General features: G+C 43.3%; 1 protein-coding gene across 2 annotated transcripts in view; it reads right to left on the bottom strand.

The window, feature by feature from the left end:
• The window catches only part of lrp4 (low density lipoprotein receptor-related protein 4), a 78,228-nt gene extending 58,580 nt beyond the window's left edge, over positions 1-19,648 (bottom strand). For both annotated transcript variants that reach the window (XM_086107666.1, XM_086107667.1), the window contains exon 1: positions 19,346-19,648. In XM_086107666.1, the coding sequence (XP_085963792.1) occupies positions 19,346-19,406 (61 nt within the window). In that variant the 5' untranslated portion in view covers positions 19,407-19,648. The remainder of the gene's footprint in view (positions 1-19,345) is intronic.
• Between the last annotated feature and the right edge of the window lie 3,728 nt (positions 19,649-23,376).

Here is a 23,376-nt window from a genome sequence, read left to right as displayed (position 1 = left end):
CAATTGAAGAACTAAAATTAATTTGTTGACCTTAGGTGTCACCAAAAAGCAGAACAGGACACATGCGCAAGCACTACGAGGGAACCACCTGCCTTCAAAACAAAGCTAATATTTTACCTTTGGTTGCTGCCACTCTCCCAACACAAACAGCCCAACTATCTGTTGTGCTCTGCCCTCTAATCTTGCATCGCAAATTGCTATCCCACGATGACTTTGTCCTTACTTTTTTTGGGGGCGGGGAGTGACTCTGTTTGCGGCACCGAACTGACGGGCCTTTCCCTTGGTCCAACTGTTTCGAGGATCATCTGTCGGTGCTGATTAAAAGCACAGAGCCCTCCAGGGCACTTCAACACACAAACCATGAGGGCAGTCGTCATATGACCCGGACTCCAAAGAGAAGACAGCGGAGGTGCCGTCTGACGTTTGAGCGCGGGGGGGCCTGCGCTGGCTTGCCAGCTGCCTCGGATACCTTGAGGCCTGTATAGAACTGTGAAAACACACACCGTCGCAGAGAAACATTTTCTTTTTCTCCATATGAAGATGGCACCGCAGTCATTTGACAATCATCTTGTGATGACTACTGTTACTGGATGATGCGCCATTTGAGACGGCCCATCCTGAAGAGTTTGCATGTCAGAAACACATTGAGGTCACGGTTCCGCATTTCTAAGTGCAAAACTTCCATTGCAGCAACTTATTTGATGACTTAATTTTAGGGATGGGCGAGGACCGATACCAGGAATCGTATCGGCCCGATAGCGGCCGTATTTCAAGATATCGGATATGGGCGAAAGTTGCCGATACCAGCCACCAATACTGAAGGCAAAAAAAGACCGGCGTTGAATAAGTGTTCCTTGCCAGTAGTTGTTCCTACATTGCGGCCATTTGACACATCAAAGAATCATAATACGCGTCAGAAAGACAAAAAGGTTTTTGTTCAAATTCATCTGTCATTGTGTTGATTGAAATGTTAGGTTTCGTAAGTACCAGCAGGACTTAATTGGTATCGTGGAGTACTCCAAAGTAAATACGGATACCGGTATCCGTCTGACAAAAAGTGGTATTGAACATGAAATATTTTTAGTCGTTAAAAGTTCCAACAATTAAAATGACAAATTTATGCAAAAAATGTATTTTATTTTTATTTTTTTATATGGCAAGCACATTTAGCTTCACCTTCAAGTTAATTAAACATGTCCAGCTAAATGTATACATTTCAAGGGAAACTCTCCAATGCGGTGTAAACCAGTGATTCATTTTGACTTCACCAGTATTGACGACAACAAAGCAGCGGCCTTAATGTATACTCGAAATAATACTCGAAACACGGCACAGCAACTTCAAAAAGGGTTGGAGTCCATATATCTTCTACTTATTTTAAGTTTGTGCTCGAACTATAACCTTTCCTGCTTTTTTGTGTCTTTGTGACGAACTGCCTGTCTCGGGTGTGTTTAAAAGAAAAAAAAAAAAGGCAATGTTTTTGATTTGTTGAGGGGAAACAGAGACAAGATTTAAGGGAGGAGAAGGATGGGGCAGACCGAAACTGTGAAGCTTCTTCCACATGATGTCGGATTCAACGTACAGTACTATCACTCAACTTTTTGCAGAAAAAAAATTGGGGGGGGGGGGGGGGGGGCGCCATGCTAACAAGCTAACACACCGACACGGAGCCGTGAAGCTTGTTTTACTTTTTGGACCAACACACAATTCCACAATTAGTTGGTTGGTATGAGTCCAAATCTTTTGTCAGCCAATCACAGGCCATACTTTCAATGAATCTATAGGGTGTTTCCTCGCCCTTTCCACAATGTTTTCTACGGGCCATAAAAATGGAACATGGCTAATGCCCGTAACAACACGCGTTCAAACCGACACACAATGATCCTCCTCAAATTTTCCCAAGTTGCTGAAGGTGCTGGCAAATGAAACAACTTGTTTTAGTCGTTCATAAAGAGTTCAACAAAACGAACGCAGCTGTTTGGAATGGAAATATGATTTTGATATGGATTAAAAAAACAATTCTGTTGGGCAGCGGCCTGTGTCCATCCGCACACTTCATTGTGGAGGCGAAAGCAATTAGCCACTTACTGCACTTGTGGCTAAACTCACTCACACACACACACCCACACACACACACACACACACACACACACACACACTCACATGCACGCACGCACACATGAATAAAAGTGTATGCTCTCTCTCTCTCTCTCTCTCTCTCTTTCCCATAGTACCTCTTATTCACATTTTACAAAACACAATACCGGCTTGATGGACACGCGCACGCACACACACACGCACACACACACGCACACACACACACACCTCTTTTCAAGACCATTACATGAACGACCACGTCCAACTTGCAGGCTGCAAACCCCAATTTGTTTATTCCTTGGGGGATTATGAGGCAGAGGAGGGATGAAATGCATCTAACAGAGAGTTGGGGGGGGGGGCCCCCCCTCTCAAAGCTCTTTAATTACGGCTCCTCCTCCCCCCGCACCCACCCCCTCACCCTGCCAACTAAACCGACTCCCGGAACTCAAATGCAATGAAGTTGAGTTAACTGCACAGTCTGTCTCAGAGTGTGTGCATGTGCCCGTGACAGAAAGATATAGGCAACGAGTAAGGAAGCAATAGATCACTCGCCAAACAGCACCCCCCACCCTCCACCGCCCCCAACAGTGCACCCTCCTCCTCCTCCTTTTTTTCTACTGCCATCAAAGCGTTCCAAACTCGCAGGATGCCGACATGCAGCGGTGAAGTGAGACAAAACCAGCGGCTTCCGATCAGATCAACTGAGCACGGCCGCGTCACCTGCAGCACACCTGTGCCAAGACTGATAAAAGTTAGGCCGCACTTCAGCCGCATTTCCTCTGTATCCAAAATACGGCGCAGATTCATTGACAAAGTGAACAAGAGTAAATCATTTGCCCAACTGTCAGTGTGTGTCTTTTTTTTTTTTGCTTCATTGTGTTTTACAAATAAGTTGTGGAAGTTGCCTTTTTGTTTTGTTTCTTTTGCAGACTCGAGATAGGTTGTTAGTAACGGAGCATGTGTAAGCGACCATAATGTAGACCAGGGGGGTCAAACTTATTTTGGTCACGGGCCACTTTGGAGTTACGTCTTGCGTGAATGCTTAATCATCAAATCGTATCATTACTTGCACGCAACAAATTGATGGATTACGAGTTAACTATGTGTGTGTTGTTTGTTGAATTATTGTTTAAGTGAGTGTAAACTGGGTAACAAGTTTCTTGCAAAATCTCAATGTTATTGCGCATGACAATTTGACATTTCGGTACAGATTTTAGCAAGGATTATTGAATTTGACACACATGATTTATTTACGCGGGCCTCATAAAATAACGTGGCAGGCCGGATCTGGCCCCTCGGCCTTGAGTTTGACACCTGTGATGTAGACACTGAGGAAACAGGCTAGGAACAGAGTTTTTTCTTTCTTTTTTTTCTTTTCTTTTTTTCCTTGGGACAAGGCTACTGTCTTGGTTTTGTTGTCCAATTCAGTGGCCTTGTGAAGAATTTACGGCTCTTCCAGCATAACAACTATCTTGCACGTAATAAGTTAGCCAGTTGGTAGCGGTTATACGGAGGGTACAATTTAGTTTCTTCAAATGATTGTACAATGCAATGGAATCCAAAGGTTAGGGAGATTCTTTGTTGGCACTGGATATAAAAACGGCAGGTAAAAACGGTTGGCTGAGGTCAGTTCCATGAACCATGGAATGCTCAAGTCACACATCAAAGAAATAGAGGAGGGACAATTTCTCTTTGGATTTCAAACCCCATTTTCTCTCCTTTTCTTTTCTCGGCTACCTTCCTCCTCTGTCTTCATAAGAGGAAGACAGACGAGTGGGGGGGTCGAATAGACTCCTTTTCAAGACAAAATAGAGGAGGAAGAAAAACAGCGAGGGCAGCTAGTGTGGGGCGCCATGATTGATTAGAGGCAAGAGAGGAAACATGGTGGCGTCTCACATGAAACACTGAAGCAGTTACAGATGACGCTATTCACGGTCGTTAAAAGAGCAGTTTCCAAAAGGCGCTTGCTCCACACATAAATAGAAAAAGACTCAATCCTGCACTTAGAGACACTCGCTGAGAGAGTGAAACAAGTGTTCTGAGTCACACAGAAAAGGATCATTCGAGCCAAGTGAACACTTGCAAGCTAATTTTAAATACAGTCTGTTAGAACCAATTACACTTTGGAAATAATACGACTACTGCTCCAACAAAATCGTAATAAAATACGATGAGATCCAAAAGCTATGCTTATATTTCAATGTGCGAAATAGAGCAACAGTCTACACTGTCTCAATCTGCGAAAAAAAAAAAAAAGTCAAGCCATTTTACAACATCAGATGTTATTCACACACCAGGCTAAATCCTTCCTGCAGGGCAGTGGTCCCCAACCACTGGGGCGCGGACCGATTCCGGGCCGTGGGTCATTTGGTACCGGGCCGCACAGAAAGAATAAATAACTTCCATGACTTCCGTTGTAGAGCAGATTTCCTCACTCTCCACCCATTCACTGACTCACAGTGAATGACGCACCCACGGTTTACATTTTGGCGATAGAGACTCTGCGCCCATCTATTTTTTTACATGGATACCTGTAAATAATGTTAAGTACTGTTGCATAACACAATATGTCGACGGTCAAACTATCAAGTGGTCGCTACCTTAAAACCTGGAAATGTATTTATTGTGTGTGAAAGTGGGTGGTCACGCTTGGTTCCGTTGTCCCTTGTCGGTGCTTATACTCGAATATTGCCAAAAGCCACACAAAGTTCTGCCCCGTCAGTCGCTGTGCAGTGGGCCAAGATTAGCTGAAATCCCCACTTGCCACAGCCCAGGCGAAGAACCGATGACGAATTACAACAGGTGGATCGGTGGCTCTGGACCCATGGACACCCATGTTATCATCATGTCTGAGGGTTTTTGGATCGTGTCAGAAATCCATCAGAAATTTTGCAGATACCTGATCAAACAGCTTGAACGCATGTTGCCATATGCAAAGATGATAAACGGGCCGAGAGAAACCACGCGAACAATAGGACTGTCAAGTGGCATTGGCCCCTTGGTCCGCAGGGCCCATCCATGGACGCAAGTGCAAAGGGAACTTAACTCTGATCTTATGTGCGACTACACAAAAGGCAGCATAGGAGGGCTTTTGGTGGGGCCTGTTCTAACAGAAGGCTGAGGCAGACTGGTCTTTGAGGGGGCCGTCCCACATTGACTCTGGGGAAGAGAGCAAGGCTGACAGGTCAGTCTTAAAGCTTAAAAAAAAAAGAAAAAAAGAAAATGGGGCCAGGATCAGGGGGTTCGGTGGGACAGGAGAGGGAGGGAGCCTCAAACCTTCTCCCTCTACTCCCTGAGGACAAGCAGAGGCTTACGGACCAAAAAATAAAAAATAAAGCAAGGTTGTGGATTTGAGGTAAGCTAATAGCAAGTGGTGGCTTGGGACAAGTTATGGCCGGGAAAAGGCAAACGGGGCACCTGGGTGGCCGATCCAGAGAAGGCGACCCCACCTTGCCCCAGCCAGCTGTCGCATGGAGTCACAGCAGTTTGCATCATCCATCTCCTCCTCACTTGCCTGCATACCCAACAGCGAGGCAAAGTAAATCAAGAGACAATTGAAACCCCCTCTCCACCTCTCCAGACTGGCAGGATAGGCGCTGATCTACAAGACGAAGGGGCAAAGGATCAAAGCCCATAGGAGAGGAACACAACAGCTCCATCCAGCTGGACGCTTCCCTCTTGTCACCTCAGGGGGGAGGGGACGGGGCGGAGGGGGGTGACCAGGAGATGGGGGAGCGGCTTCAGTATCATAAACTGCAAAACAGCAGGGTACTTGGTTGTATAGCATGTGTGTATGTGTGTCTACGCGAGTTGATGTGGGAGGGGGGGTATCCTAAAGCCAGTTGTGATAGAATTTAAGCCAAAGTGCAGATCTGTCACGGCTGTCATTGTTGCTTAGCAACAGCGCAAATAAAAGAACACGAGGTGATGAAAGAAGTGACGATGGTAGAAGCCCCCCCACCCCCCCCCCCCCAAAAACATGAAAGATTGTTGAAGAACAGCAACTCTTCCATCTCGACATGCTAACACCACCACAAAAGAAAGAAAAAAACCATCAAGCAGGACACAGTTGCCTGGTCATCCGACTGATGATTGTTCAGCCCAAGTGTGACCCCACATCCCACGTCCACTGACCCGGAAGTTAGGTCCATTGGGGGCATCCTTTTCTCAACTCTATAGAAGGAGAAAGCGGAACTGAAGAAGACTGAGGGTGGAAATGAAGGGGCAGAATTATGAAGTAGCAGCACAATGATCACAACTGTGTTTGAGTCCAGCCCAGTGTTTTGGGGAGGTCAACGCATGCGGGTTTGAGAGCCCAACACAGCAAACAGCATACCGAGTCTGAACAGCTGAGGGGAAAGGTGGCAGTAACTACAGATAAACGCAATAATGGGCTGTCAATACTTGAATATATACATACTGTATGTATATATAAGAATAGCCTAGGGCTGGGCATTTAATTGAAATTTCGTCGTGATTTCAATTTTCACTTCTCACGATCATAAAATTTGAATCGAGGAAAAGCAATTCATGTGCTAAAAGGGGGCGTGCGTAAGCAAGTTCCCGTGCTTTGAAAGAACTCCGACTGCCGTTGTGCTGCTTGTTTGTACATAAATGGAGTTAGCAATGTAAAAAGATCGAATATCTGTCAACGATATCGGCGAGAACTCAAATGTAACTACCCGTATTCGTAAAAAAGTGATATTGCCACATCCCTAGTCCTCATGTCAGTAATGCCTTCAATGGGTTCATTCTCATTCAAAATTGTGAATCCATTTCGGTATAAAAGCATCTCACAGAGCGGCCGGCTGTGTGGCAACAGTGAATGAGTTACAATTGAGTTTCTGTCTAGCCCGCGCAGCAAGACAGGCACATGCAGAGCCAAATTTAAGATGAGTATATTTAGCATCCTTGGATTGTGACATTCTTCACCTGCTTCTCCTAAGCCTGATTTATTTTTTTTCACTCCCAGCAATCTTCGGACAGGAGGCGGGGTACAGCCTGAAGTGCTTGCCAGCCAATCGCAGGGCACACAGAGACAACCATTCACACTCACACGTAAGGGCGATCTAGGGTGATCAATTCAATTCACATACCATGGTACCACTGAAGGTGTATAATGTGACTAACAGTCAGAATGTTACATGATTTGTTGTTTTGTTTTGTTTTGGGGTTCTTTTGTGCAAATCAAAATTGTGTGAAAATAACGATAGACTTTGGAAATTATGTAATCGACAGAAAAAGACTGATACAAGTGTTGGTACAGTGAATGGCGGCTCTGTTGCAACATAGCGAGCCTTGACAAGCCGGATCAAGAACACGAGGGCAGCACTTGATGTTCCGTGAACGTTGTTTTCTCTCCGGGATTTACCCATCATGTGAATTACCGCCGGGCAAGCAAATGCTAGCGTCACTGTGGGGCTATCAATTTAAATTACATTAAAAAAAAAAATTACGTAAGCGGGGAAAGCCCTCTGCTGTGTGACTTGCCAGAACATCTCGATCTCATCCTCACTGAGTGCCATTTATTTGAGATTCAGAGGAAATAAAAACATCAGTACCTTGAAATACATACATTTGTGGGAAATAACTAATATTAAAAAAGAAAACTGGAATTCAAAGAGTTCACTCCATTCCCGATTTAGGTCAATGTGTCTTTTAGAGATGGACTAGTGTACTGTATCGTGGTCGTTTAGAATTTTCCTCGCCACTCTTTGGCTCTCTCAACACCAACAAAGGTTAGAGGCAGTTCAAGGGTAAGTGGATCATTCGTTTGCATTCCAAATCACTTCAGTACTGCTTTGAGGAGGCACACGCTTTCCTTGTTCTCCTCTTAGGGCAAAGGGTCATCTTATACGGGGTAAGGAGTAGGGAGTGGCGGGTTCCTAGAAACCACTGCACCCCTTTTCTAAGAATAGCCTTCAGCAAAACTCTCGAGGCAAGTGTGATCCCTCGGACACTTTATCTTCAACCAGTAACACGACTGAGATAGTTGGTCTTTAATGGACTCCTTTTGGCTCTTATTTCAGGAGAGCATCTAAGTAGGTTAATATTTTAGTCCATTATTCCCTCAGAACATTTCCATGGTCAGAGGCCACGGATGTTCGAGGAGATGTCACGGCTCACAATCTCTACTCCGGTTCAACCGAAAGCTGTTTGATGGGGCATGTGACTTGGCTGGCCCGCAAACGCCTGTTGCCGCATCGCTTAAGTTGGCATCCCGTCTTCTTTTTGCGCTCAGGCCAGCCTCCAGTCGAAGAAATAATTCAAGTCAGCCGCCCATAACGATTTTGCGTGACTGTGACAGGCCGGTAAGATGTTGCAAGGGCCAACTTCAAAATAAAAGCCTACAAAATAAGAAATGGACATCCATGCCTTGATAGGCTTTTATTTTGAAGTTGGCCCTTGCAGCAAGCTCACAGTGATTGGATGGTGACTTCATCCCTGCTTTACATCACCACTAAATAACAGGACTCGAGCAAATGTAACCAACTCCTAAGCCCCTTATTACATGAGCAAAAATAAGAAGATGAAAGGCTATCAACCACAGGAAACAAATTGAATATCGCTCGCAATTCCAGACGTTCAGAGCACCTCCAGCAGAGGTGACTAAGCTTGCAGCGTAGCGCAATGTTTGGACTTGGGCATTGTCTCCTAAGTCTCCCTCATAAATCAGCGCTCGCTGGCTGAGGGTGGGGTAGGAAAGGTGCCAGCACTAAATCCACTTATAAAACCGGCTGGCACCACTCAGTCTGATGACAATGTCTACCTGAACCTACTGTGTGACAGTAAAGCCTAAGTCTGCCAACTTGAGCGGTGGAAGCAAATTGGAAAAAAGTCACAGAAAGCACGTGACTGCGCGCATGGGTGCGGCAAGCGGACAAAGGCACGTAACTGAGAGGGGCCTGACAGGTACCCGTTAAACCTTTTTATTTCAAGCTGGCTGCTGCTTCTGAAAAGGGCAGCTTGACTTCTGTCTTATCTCACATCAAAATCACAGAGCAGAGACAAATGCATGTTAATTAAAAAAAAAAAAAGGAGACGAAAAAAAACATCTGCATCCGTCAATGGTTTGAGTGAAAAATTATTGGAGGGAAGTACTGGACTTGAAATGGTGTCTACAAATGTTTGGTTGGATGCTGAACAGCCATCAAGAAACAAGAAGGTGGCCGGTCCCAAGTTGTTGCATTCCGCCGATGCTGTCATAAATGTTCGAAATGTTTCAAAAAGGTACTTTATTTAAAACCATTTGTCCGGTGAAGTCTTTGGTCTTCGTGGTCTCGAACAAACCGACAGGGCCTTCACAAAACAGTTCTTTTTATAATGACAGTAAAGGCTACAATAAGTCAATTCCATGTTATGTAATCCGCTATTTGCATTTATAAAACTGACAAACAAGAGATAATGTACAAAGATTACTGATAAAAAAAAAAAATAATAATAATTAATTAATTAATTAATTAATTAAAATGGAACATCAGAATTTAAAGGATCACTGTGTAGGTGACAGCTATCTTTCGCATTCAACCACTGGGGGGGGGGGGGGGGGGGGGACAACGGTTTTGTTAAAAAATGTCATTTTTCTTTTTGCATTTGTGAAAGTGTGTATGAAACTTAAAAAATAATAATAAAAAAATAAAGGTAAAATCTGACTCGCACGAAAAGCTGGCACAACTGGAAATAGTCATTTAACATGCCAGGCGAGTACCTGGCACACGCAATGCAACCGCTTAGGTCTAACCAATGCAAATTTAGTTCTCCATCCATTGGTTCGACTTATCTTGTCCTCATCTTGGCCTGCTGGAGTAGAAGTTCTATTTTTAAGTTGCTGTTGTGGAGCATAGAGTACAAGTTGCGGTATGACACGGGGTTTCCTCGGGCCAACTCTTTAATCAGATGTTGTAATTGCTGACAATGCGAACGGGGAAATCAGGCAACAAGAACCCGAGTCCTGGCCTCAGCTTTGCTCAAGCCCAGGCCTTGCAAGCACCCGAGCGTTGAGGAGCAATGAAGGGCTTGCAAATTGACGACATTTTGGCAAATTAGGGGGTGGAGAAGGAGAGAGGCAAAAGGATGAAGAGAAAGATGAGGTACTAAGGACAGAGGGCATGATATACCGCGCATCCCTCAGTGGCAGATTTGAGAGCTTTGAGGAGTCCAAACACGGCTCTCCTCTGAATACTAAGGCTTTTGATAGAGGAACTGCTTTTGAGACCCAACTTTTAAGCCTCCTCCTCTGAGGCCCCTGCAATATATGGGGCTTCCAACCGCTTATGCAAGAGTATCCCTAATTGGAAGGCGAGGCAATGGAAGCAGGGGGGGAGGGGGGTCGCGAGGCAGTCGCCCAGGAGGGGGAAAAGAGGCAAGGCGGGCTGCTGCTTGATTTAAGAGGCCATTGTTTTAGCAAGTACTTTCTACCTCCCTCTGCTTTCTCCTTGTGGCCTCCCCTTCAGATGCCCACACTCCTAAGAGTCAAAAGGCGGCGTTTAGCCCCCGTGAACAGCAAGGGCCTGGGCTTGTTTTGACACTTTGTCCTCCTTAGCTTCTGTGGAAAAAAAAAAAAAAAAAGCCCCACTTCTATGGGCCACTCAAGTTCATTAGGGAGCGAACTGCTTTCAGTTGTGTCCCCATTCCAGTTCCAGGCTTCAATGGGGCCTCCAGAGCCCTTCACTGTTTGTTTAATGAAGTCCTCAGGCACCTTCACAACAAGCAGCTCCATTTCCATCATCGCGGGCTCGGCTGAGCTGTTGCCACCCGATTATGGGTCAAAGGTACACGCCATCAAGTACAACACAGGTTCAGTAGTTAGCGAGCATTACCTTCAAGCAATGAGGCAAGCACGGTCTTCTTTCACGTCAAGCTTGGAGTTTTTTTTGTGAGTTGTTTGCATGCTTGGTGTGTCCAGTGTCAGGTTTCTGCTCTCACACTTTGAGTTCACATCATTGTGCAGCAGTGTCGAGGGGGCAAAAATGAAAGTTGTCACTGAAGAAGGGCAAAAGCGCTCACAGAACACACACCCTGAGAATGTTTGAGCTGCCTCTGTGCGAGTGTCTCAATGTGCCAACGGATTTCACGCAAGTTTCCTCCAGGAAAGTGAAATAGTGCGGCGGACCTTCAATTAAGCTAGCTTGCGGGCGCTTTCCTGTGGCAGCTTAAACCAAATTGTATTCCATCAAAAAAGGGTAGCCTCACTAGTCCCCTGATTTAAAATAAAATGTTAAAATTACTTACCATACTGTAGTTCCTTGAAAACAATGTTGTTTGTTGTGGGCATTTTTATTGTTTGTTTTTTTTGGGGGGGGGGAACAATAGCTTACTAGCAAACCGAAATTTAGTATGTCAGTAGTAAGTCAGCTAAGAACTGTAACGACAACAATTTCAATTACCAAATTCCAAAAAAATGTTTTTACTTAAAAGGGTCGTTAAAATGTTTAATCTCAGTTCCGCATAAGCAGTTTTACTGAACAGGTTTCTGATTACATATGTGCCTCGGCAGGCCTTCTACTGATTTCAACTGGGAGACGGACATAAGATATCTGGCAGGTGGTTTCCGACAGTTGTCTCAGGGAAGTACAGGATTGAAAGGTGATACTACCGCAGGTTCAGACTGTAAGCAAGATGGGGAAAAAAAGCCCTCAAATCCAATCAGCTGTTCTAACATTGATGATCGGTGATTGGGTGTCCTCTAGTCTAATTCTGGCAATATAACAAAGCTCTTTGTTTCATTTCTCAAGTAAGCGCATTCATTTTTAGAAGCACACTGGAACTGGAATGATAGAAAAGTTTCTATCGTGACATTTCTTTCCCATCTCTCTTGCCCAAAATTTAGGTTCTGTAATTTTGGTTCTTGGGTACGTGGTGCACCACTCGTCCAAACCAAATTGCATTCAGGTTTGATCTGAACATACGGAATGCTCAAACATGCGTTAAATGCATGCTGGAGTTGAAGGCAATAAGAAGCCTTCATTCAAGGGCTGGTCTTAACACGGTCGACATGAACTCATCAATTTTCGGTGCATCCTTGACAGCAAACAGATGCGTTTCCATTAGGCGGCCTCCATTTCGATGCTGAAATGCTCTTGCAGTTTAAATCTCTGTGAATGATGGCTGAGTGAAGAAGCCTGTCCGTCTTTGAGGTTATTTATACACTGAACTTTCACCGAATCCTTTTTTTTGTCTACAGTGAGGTAGAAGGACAAAGCTAACTCCTCTAGCAGTTAGGCAGTGCTAGCGGTCTCCATATAGATGCTAAAATGCACTTGCAGTTCAAATCTCTGTGAATGATGGCTAAGTGAAGAAGCCTGTCCGTCCATCTCTTGAGGTTATTTATACACTGAACTTTCACCGAATGCGTTTTTTTTTTTTGTCTACAGTGAGGTAGGAGGACAAAGCTAACTCTGCTAGCATCACAGGTATTTGGGTTAGATTGTGAAATCTTCGGGTGCTTCTTTAAAAAGAATGCAGCTTACTTTCCTATTGTCTGAAAAATCCTATCAAGAGACAAAAGCCAACAAGGCAACAGGCCTTGTGCGGCTCCAACTGACAAACCCTCGCTGTGCCGCAATCCCATTTGTTCGTAGGGGAAATGTAAATATATCCATTACAAAAGGAGTGAAGTAATAAGCTCAAACAGCTGGCTGGTGGACAACAGGGCAACAACACTGCACACTTCTTGGGGGCTATTTTGAGCCTCGCAAGCATTTGGTGAGCATTTACAACAACAAGAGGCTATATGTTGCATTTTGTTACACTTTACACAGAGGAGACATGTTAAGCTTGTGAAGCTGGTTCGAATTCACAGATAACTCGATTTTTACGTTGGAGAACTTTCCGGAGAACTGCGGACAACTTTATGATAGTTTTAGATTTAAAATGCCCTAATGGCTCCCTGGAGCTTTTTCAAAATTGTTTTAAAATGGAAAAAGGTGGGGGAGGGAAATATATTTTTTGTTTTAATATTGTTTCTGTAGGAGGACAAACATGACACAAACGTTCTTAACATTTTCCAATGCTGGAAAATATGTGTAGAATACATTTTAAAAACATTTGATCATAAAGGCTCATTGTGTATTTGTAACCTACTTAGTCATTTTGATAGTAGGCTAATATAGCTAATATTGATACATACAGCATGTGTTGCCTTCATTGTAAGGCTTATATTAGGCTTTTAATTTTTTGCGGCTCCAGACATATTTGGGGTTTTTTTGGGGCTTTTTTTTGTGTGTTTTTTTTTTTTGGTCCAATATGGCTCTTTCAACGTTTTGGGTTGCCGACACCTGCGCTAGTAGTAGCAAGCGGTCAGCTGTCATGAAAACTTGCTACTGAGCAAGGCAGAAAAAGAGATGGCCAAAGGCCAGCAAGAGCATGGCGGAGAGATCCAGCCCAATGGTTGTCTTTGACCCAGTAGAATGTGGAGTGGGATGAAGAGTGAGCGTGCCCGACACTGATCCAAACCTAAAATGAGCCAATTTCACAATGTCAATAAACAATCTGTAAAAAACATGTGTACAATTTGTTGGACCTTTGGGGTATTTTGATGAAAGCCTGCCACAGGCATGTTTATAAAACACCTGAGACCTGTTGTAAATTATTTCAACTGGATGTACATTTGATTTGACTCGCTACCTTAAAAAAAAAAAAAATAAAATTGATCTTTTGCCCAGGAGAAAAATACTTTTCCAAACCACATGTGCTGAATGTGTGAGACCAACTGCGCAGTTCAACTCGAGAAATGTGAAAAAATACGGCGACCCAACAAAATGACACTGGAAAAGTGTCCTACATTTCTCACCAAAGGCTCGAAAGATGTGCTCCCAAAGACACACCGCGTAAGTGGCTTTTTTATAATGCATGGCGGAGCGCACACTGGGGACGTCGAGACTCTTGTACCGCAACAATCTGTCAAACGTTTAATCTTTTTTTCATGCCTCTTAAAGAGTCTTTCACATTTTCATCTGAAGTCACAACTGATGCTTTTCCAGTTAAGTCAAAGCAAGCAAAGCAAAGCTTAAGAATGAAGTTACGATGGATCTGTGCATGTACGTGTCCTTCAAAATGCCTTTGCGTCCCTTCCCCCGCACCCCGCTCCTCTGGTTGTGCTCAGACAGTGAGTCTCCAGCACTGCTTATCATTCTGTCCTTTACAGCAGCCCCCTGCCGAGACAGAAAAGCAGAGTTTATTACAGCCTGTAATAATCTGCCAGCCCCGAGGAACTCAACTACACACAACAAGACCGATACACCACAAACGCCCCTTTCGACAGCAATAGCCATGTTTATGTTACATCCTGACAAAATATACGGTAATAAAATGGTTAAAAAAAAAATTTAACAACTACTGGTACAATAACAATACAGTACTCATACCGTATTAGTGATTTAAAAGTTCGAACCTAAAGTCCGTTGTGTGTCAATATCATTTTATAATTCAAAAGTGAGGCTTGTCAGCCAAACTCGGAACTACCGGTATTCGATTCCCTCGCAGGGAAAACTGCATCTCACAATGTCAAAATGTATTTTCACTCATAACAGGGCTAATGCGAAGGCAATGGGCTATTTTTGCACAGCATCCCCCCCGCTGACAAAAACTCGCTAAGTCTTTTCTGTTTTTTTAGGGAAAACGACAATACTCCACACACAGCGTTTCTAAGGCTGGCTAAACTACCATTCACAGACGTACATCCATCATCTTTGTAAAACCTTCTCCGGAGCAGCAAGCAGCAATTTCAAGAAGGGCTTTAAGATGCGTGCCTTTTCTTGCATCCCAATGGAAACGAAAGTATAAAGACAATCTTTTTTCTAACGTTGTGGTCGTACGTTTGCTATAAGTTATTGATATGTGAATGAACAATCCCGGTTTGTGATTGAATATGTGTGTAGTAATGTAGTGTTGGTATGAATATTTCTAGTTATTTATTATGAAAACCTGATATGTTGGTAAAAACAAGGGCAGGTTATGACCAGGAAGTTTCTGCCTTTGAATCAATGCCCACATTTTATCTAAAAAAATCTTTTATCAAATAAATCCCACTGAAACGTCGAGTTGTTAGTCACCGACCGACTTGTACTTGTCGAAGCAGTAGGTTGCCCGGCGCTGACTTTGATTTTTTTGCTTGTGTGCTCTCAAATCTGACATCTGTGACATATATCATCATCAGTGAACATAATTGAAATTGGCCTCTGGGCTGCGGCATCGTGTTCTGAAATCAGACACGGCCCCCAAAAAGAGAAGCCTGTCGGTCTCTCGCAAAGGAGGTTCGCCCCTTCCAGTGTGAGCGAGCGCTGTGATTTATAGGAAAAGCCAAGGAACATGAGCATAGGAATGTGGATCGGGGTGGGAGGGAGTGCCGTTTGAAACATGACATTTATCCATATGAGAAAATGGTGTGCGTGCGTGTGGGGAGGCAGGGGGGTGAAATCGAGTAATCATAGGTTAGTTCCATTGCTACCTCGGAGGTGCAATCGCATCCCTTTAGCTGGGCCAAACAAAGCGCAGTGGGGGTATCAGGTGGCTCATTCTGACGGGCCCACACTGAATGCAAAAGCCTGCCTGACACAAACCTCACCAGTTAGACCAAAGATGGTGAGCACACACACGTATTTCGAGCATGCCGATACTTTGTCTAACACATTCTTTTGCAATACTTGTTCATGGTGGGATTGTGGCACCACCATCACACCGAACATGTCAGTTTAAAAAAAAAAAAAAAAAAAAAGAGGAGGGTTGGGGGAGCATCGCTGTGCTAAATTTGGAGCGGTGAAAAGATGGAGTGTCGACAAGAGACCCTCGGTTGTGTTCTGTAGCGCAGCAGCACAATTTAGAATATACGACTCGAGGGTGACATTTTGCAGTCTTCATTTAGCCGAGAGTTTATTAGCTCAGCGGTGTAAGTCGACGTCTTCATAATTGCAGCACTGCAAACTCATGAAGAATTTGCCCACCTCCGGCTCCTCAAGCCCCCAAAGAGGCTAAGGATCAACAAGAAAGTCCGGGAAAGGAGGGTAAACGTTTTGCATACAGTATGCGTTTTCAGCCAGAAAAAACGCGAGTGATTCATCGACATGCGTGAGGGCCATATCCCGCAAAAGAACTTTTTCCTGTTGAAAAGAAAATATGAGTTGCGGAGTGGAATCTGGACAAAAATCAACTTGTGGCAAGCAATAAATCTGTCCTTTTTCTCAGCAGGCATCAAGACTGCAATGTCCATTAACGCCATCCAAACAACTCTGGGGGCACTTCATCTAATGGGGTGCTGGTGCCATTTTGCAAAACAAAGTCATAAATTGACATTTTAAGGCTTGCTGGGTAGGCCAAGGGACATCTGCAAGTTCTTTAAAAGGCCACTAGTGAGACAGTTGCGGTGGTGCTTGGTCCTGATGAGAGGGCAATGGCAAGGAACTGATCAATGTAATTACAGGACTCGGCCAACAGATAAATGTTGAGCAGAAGTGGAGAGCAAACATAAACCCACCTAATCGTCACAATCGTCTTTCTACCATTCAAGTGCCAGTGGCATAATGATAAAAATCCTCTTTCCACCCAACATCTTCCAATTTGCAAAATTGAAGATATTCTTGCCCATCAGTCTTCTGTGGCTATCAGTCTTCACCATTTTCAAGAAATCTTTATTTTGGTATATATATATATATATATATATATATATATATATATATAAACATTTTTAGTTTAGATTAATACACCCAAAAAGGTATCAGTTATCAGTATCGTTTGAAAAGTCAATTATTTTGCATCCCTGCATCGCACTTAATCTCGCGCCACATTACCTCTCTGAGCTCATCCGCCCCTACACACCTGCCCGGCGCCTCAGGTCTGTGGACCAGACTTTATTAGAAGAACCAAGAACTAAACTGAGGCTCAGAGGGGATGGAGCCTTTTCTGTTGCTGGTCCCTCTCTCTGGAATGACCTCCCACTGAACATTCGGCAAGCCTCCTCGCTGCCCATCTTCAAAACCCTCCTCAAAACTCACTTGTATTCTTTAGCATTCGACTCAGCATGACTTAGATTTGTTCTTGGTTTTACTGTTTGGTGCTTTCTACCGCCTTTATTACCGATTTGTCTTACGGTTTATTGTGCATGTTAAATTGCTCCATGTACAGCACTTTGTATGCAGCGACGGCTGTTTGAAAGTGCTCTATAAATACTGTTGACTTGACTTGACTTAATAAAAAAACAGCTGAACAAGAAATAAGCACATTGTTAACACGAAGAGTATAAGCTCCTCCACACAATGAAGTATTTTAGCACAAATGGTATTTTAAAACTACCTATCCTTGTGCAGAAATGGACAGAAATTGACATTTGGAACAAGTCACATATTGACTTTGTCATCTTGTTCTTCCTTTTCATTGCTTGGCCGATAAAAACAAACAAAATCCACCCGAGCAGAGAACAGTTGGAACGCTGCCTGGTTGTGAGACTGGTACTGAAACGTTGTCTTTGTTCCTGTCTCTGTTCACTTTCCCCGAACCAAAAAAAATAATAATAAATTTAAAAAATGTTTGCATTTTAACCCACGCCTGTACGATTATTTACATGTCGAAGTGCGTGCGTGCGTGTGTGTGTGTGTGTGTGTGTGTGTATTTCAATTGCAGTTTACTTAAATGTACGAGTTAATGAAGAAAAAAGAAAAGAAAAGAAAGAAAAGGGTTTGGGCAGTGAGAAACAGGCTGAGTCGCTCACTCTGTCCCAGAGTGCATTATTAAAGTGCACACGATGCTCTCCAACATGCCATTAGTCAAACTCGGCCAATTACCGCAAGGCCACGAGGCACATCAAGGAAGGCATCTTGACCTCCCACCAATTACACACACTCAAACAATCACGCAGGAGTTAAACATTGTCGGTTCATTTTCAAATAGATAGAACCGGTTGTCTTTATGATGCCAAACCCTCCGCTTCTCTCTGTAGATCAATAATGCTTATCTTTTCATAAGACGACAACGAATAGAAGGAATGCCACGTACACGGTATCCCTTATCGGTATTTGTTGGCGACATGACGGTTTGAAGTCTTGTAATTTATTTAACCTCGTTGACAAAGGAAAATGCATGTTCCGATAAATTAATATTTGCGTACCGCAGACAAAAAAACAAGATCAACGATCCAGCGCCGACCATTGTTTTGTGACAGAAGCGCTCTATAATCAAAGCAAGCAGAAGATAGAAAGGTTATCGAAGCAGGGAAACACTGATAACCAAGTCGGAGGTGATGACTAACACACCAACACCGGATGGAGGATATGGCTGATCCAGGGGTCTTTTGTTTTCAATTGGGTATTGGATCCCTCTGGTTGACATTTTGAAGAGAGTCTTATGGTGACATTTAGCAGCAGAAACAATCACCACAGCCTCTCTTTCAAGTCCAAATAGCCAATTACAGATGTGATTTTTGCCTTCCTGTCTGGTCTAATTTTAAGGTCATGTCATAGGGCATGGCAACCGTGACTGCGTATGAGCGTCCGTGTGTCAATACGTGACGCAAAGCCTGCTGTGGTAGCTTAGAAATAGCTTCGGTAGGGTCTGTGCATTCCAGCGGCTGTTCTGACATGTTGTAAATACAAGGTGTTGGAGAAAACATAGGAGGGGGGGGGGGTGGAAATCACTCAGAGCAGCTGAGGGTGGGGAGGGGTAGGAAGCAAGTTACATCCATAAACAAGAGAGTTCATCCGCAATCGGAAAAGGGAGAACCTCTGTTTTTCTAACCTGAAATTCTCAACAACGATACGTAAAAATGCATCAGAGTGAAAGTTTGCGTTTCACACCCCATTGTCACTCCAGATTCAAGGTCATCTCCCCACACATCATCTAGGACTGCCTCGAGGTAAATCGAACATCAAACATACGGATATCGGATATGGCAAGCTTAACCTTCATTTAAACCTTGAAAGTGAAAAAAGTCAAACCAAATAATGAGACATCAAATCACAGACTACTATAGTACACTCAGAAACTGCACATACTATACTACACATTTTGATTGCAAACAAAACATCCAAACGTCAAAAGTATCAATAAATGACGGAAGTGAGTTCAAGAATATCTATGAATATTAAATAAATATGCATAAAATTAGAGGTCTAAAGGTGAGAGCCATCTTTTATCTGTGTTGAAGACGACCTCTGTCTCCGGCATAAGACCACCGATGTGACTACAAAATGACCTGAGCTGATTTTACACACGCTGACGTGTACATTCATTTTGCAGCACTTCATGACAAGCATTTTCTTACCTGCACTCAGGCTGAGCAGCAAAGTTATCAGTGCAACCCACGCAACGGCGGCCGGCTGCATCTTGGAGCCCGCTTGTGTCGCTCGCTCTTCTCCGGGCTTCCCCCCTTGCGCCTTCTTCTCAATCTTCACTAAAGTCAGCGGGCTTGTGACATAAAAAGACGCTCCGGCATTTCACCTTAACCTAAATACCATGACTGAGGTTGTCGCTCCTTTTTCTCACCCGCCTTATGTTTCTAGTTAGTACGGACGAAACAATACTGGGATTTAAAAGTTAACTTGGTCGCCTGCCGGTCGGCCACCGTCTCCAGCGTGTTGTGCTCCACTCTCGCTGGCTGGAGTTACCATAAGGGGCTCTGGACTGTACCAAAGCAAGCCAAGGGGAGGGATAGATTGGATCTTTCGCGGTACATTTTACACTGAAATGTAGATGATACTGCGAGATATTTACCCCGTTACCTTATTTAAAATAAAATTTGGAATGGAATATACCGAATACCTTGTTTTTATCATTCCGTATATTCTCTTACTTCAATACTGTACCTCAAAAGAAGTGGACTATTCCCCGCTCTCCCTCAGCGATGAGTGCATCTTTTTTTGTTGTTGTAAATAGCAAAGTCAAAATGAATGACGCCCGTGGCGGGCAAACTAAATAATCGTGAATAATCATACGTGAGCAAGTTGTGTCTTCTTGTTTGCAAGTCGTTTAAGATGGATGTAAATTGTGTATGTAGAATGTATACAAATGGACAGCTCACCTTCAGTGGAAGTACTCAAACGACATTATCGAAGCACAATGCACTACACACTTTCAAATACCGTTAGGTCCATATAAACAATAACGTTTCAACATTTATCTTTGATTTAACATCTTTCCATTAATTTGATAGTTACATTTTAGCGGCCGTAAACTTTATTTTGACTTCCAAACAACCTTTAAAAAGTCATTGAAACTACATTTAACCTCTTTCGAATGTTTTCATATTTATCTTGTTATTTTCCCTTCTGTGTCATTGTAATGAAATGTCAATTTAGCATTTATTTACTTGTTAGAATGTATTTTTTGTCAACAATTTATTTTTTTTCTTTTCACTTGTACTGCAATTCTTTTATCTGATACGATTTTCTGTGAATCGGAGTGGAATGTTGCACATGTCCGTCAACCTTCACTTCCTCCTTGAACTTTTTTTTCAAATTGAGCTCAATAAAGAACCATAGAAACAAATCCAATCCAGCCATTCATTTATATTGTGCAATTTATCCTGTTCAGGGTAACTGCTGGATTAGAACCAGTCCACAAAGAGACAATCATACACACTCACAAAACACAATATGGGCACAGCGGTACCTCAAATGTGAGCCAGGGGGGTTGTGTGTACACATTTATGAAACTGCATCAAATACAGGTCGCCATGGTAGCAGTGTGTCTTCCAAGGCTGGAGAATCCAGTGCTTTCATAAATGGCATTTCTCAAATCTCTCATCTTTCTCTCTTTTTGGCTGGATCTCCACATCAGTCTTTGTCATCATAATTGTAAGAGAATGTTTCTCAAGAATGATTATGACAGTGGTTGAGGTCATAGTTTCTCATAGGCAAATGTCGTATTCAGACTTGCGTTGAAATATAAAATGTGTTTGTGTGTATTAATATTGCTAATGTTCAAAGTGAATAAAGTTACAGTAATTTGCTGTGCTGATAACCATCTTCAACCTGCCATTGCCGTATGAGCAGCTGTGGCCTCTTTCTCCAACATCCCTCCTGTTGAAGAGATGGAGACGTTTAATTCAAGTCTGTGATTAATGTGTCCGCAGTGAGCAAGATTCCCTCTCTGAATGTTACCGAGGCCTTCTGTCCCACATATGGATAGACAATGTTTTTGTATGCACACGATCCTGTGCTTACTTGTCACACACAAGGACTTAATTGGGCTGATCTCAACTAGATGGTTCAAAATTGCATGTTTTGCACAAAATTTAAGTGGGCATTTTGCATGTGATCTTCTAACAATGCCATGTTTTTCCATTTAAAAAGAAATCTATATAGCGGGCACATTTTTGTTTTTTTCACTCTAACTGGTGGTGACCGCATTTGGTCGTTCTGATGGTTTCATCAGTCAAGCCATTTACAACCCCCCCTCACCCAACCACCTCCAAAAAGAAAGAAAACAACCAAAACATGTTTTTACAACACTTCACAACTCTTACTGGCTGTCCAATTCAGTGATTTCCCCAAATGTGGCGCCCTCCAGTGGCACTACAAGGGGGTGCTGCAGGGACCCGATTGAAATCAGGAAGACTGTCATGAAATTCGACATGATTGCACATTGTCGACAACAGCAGTGAAATGGCTGAATAAGCCTGTAACTCTGTAACTGTTCGAGCGATGAGCTCAGATGTTCCTCGACTTGCATTCTGACACTTGACACTGACACTCAGCTCCACTGGCTTTTTCTGTCCCGCATCCTGCTACCTAATTTCAGCGCGCAGCTGTGTTCGGCAAACCTCTGCTTAACGTCAATGCGGGGTTTGGAACTGGATGCCCTGTTTTGCGGGCTCTTTAAGTACAAGGCTTTTCTGTGTGACATTTATTTTGTGGATGCTCAACTCTCTGAGCTTTCTTTGGATTTCGTACTCATTTTGACGTATGCGTAAAATTACAAAAGAGCTCAGTTCTTTCTTTTTGTGTGGGGCACAAAGCAAATGATGTCCGAGGCCTATCAGACAAAAAAAAAAAAAAACAATCTGGATGCTTTTTGTTAAAATACAACAAATAAAGGCGTGCACGTGCCAGTTAACATGCGCGATCCAATATTTAGTGTACACCAAAGAGATTTAGCCCCAAATGTACTTACTCAACACCAAAGAAAAACAAACACACTCGATCCCGCAGGTGTACTTAGCATGAATGCCTCCACATGTAAGTAAACACACGCATTCCGCGCTCAGCGTACGGTGCACACTTTTCAAATCCCGTCTGTCGAGGTTCAACCTGGTGTCTTGGCAACCGTTCTTCAAAATCTCTTTAGGAAACCATCGCATCTTTCATGACTCATTGTATCGTGCCCTCGGCGCAGCTATCAGAGACCCAAGCTCTGAGGCTTTTTTTTGCGAGGCTCTTTTACCCGCGCCGAGCAAACGGGGAATTTCTGGAAGATCTAGGTGGGGCAAAGTACTGTTAAGATGTCGGTTCAAGCTGCTGAAAGGCAAAACGAGCGGACCTGCTCTTTTATTGGCTTTGTGGGCTAAAGAATCTCTGAGAGTGAAATCTAAATAACACCCACCAAAGTGCTGACAGTCGTTCTTTGGTTTGAACAGATAATATCATTTACACTTAGGCCTGGGACGAATGAGTTTTCAAATCTTAAAAGATGTTTTTTATCCGTGGCAGTCCCCATACATAAAAATCCATTTTCATAATTTATTTTTTTAAGATCTCCTGAAATAAGTTGAGTGAATTAAAATGCTGTACTCTATCCCGGGGAAGGAAAATGGCATTAAGAGTACAAATGTGGAAATATTACTGGCTTTTTAGTGTCAGTATATTAGTAGCCGAATAGCCAAATGCCAATGGAAGGTTTTGCATTTGGATGGACATTAATAAATGAGCGACTTGTTTATTTGCTGCTGGCAGAGCAGCCCGTGAAGTATTGAAGCACACATTTCACTCAGACTGAATGCAGTACACAATTGTCCACGAGTAATAGCACCAAATACTGACGCCAAAAAAAAAAAAAATTAAATTAAATTCAAACGCAGACACAGGGCCCTGCATTCATTGAGGCCTGCCTCCAGGTTTACACAAAGTTCACAGTTCATCTTCTCATTACGGTGGTCTCATACCACACTTGCCAACAAGGAATTTCACGAGAAAAATGTCGTTTGTATGCGTAAAATAAACACAAGTGTGTGACTTTCATGCTATAAATGCACAAAGCATGCATTCAGTCTGCAATGTTTGGACTGTTTCACCCTGCAGTAACATTGTGACCTAAATGCTCTTGACAAAAATATTGCTTCATATGCGCGACACAGAA

Source organism: Hippocampus guttulatus, chromosome 3, assembly GCF_054856545.1.
Source record: "Hippocampus guttulatus isolate MCC_2025c chromosome 3, RoL_Hgut_1.0, whole genome shotgun sequence".
Classification (NCBI taxonomy): Eukaryota; Metazoa; Chordata; class Actinopteri; order Syngnathiformes; family Syngnathidae; genus Hippocampus; species Hippocampus guttulatus.
This window is presented reverse-complemented; position numbering and strand designations above follow the sequence as displayed.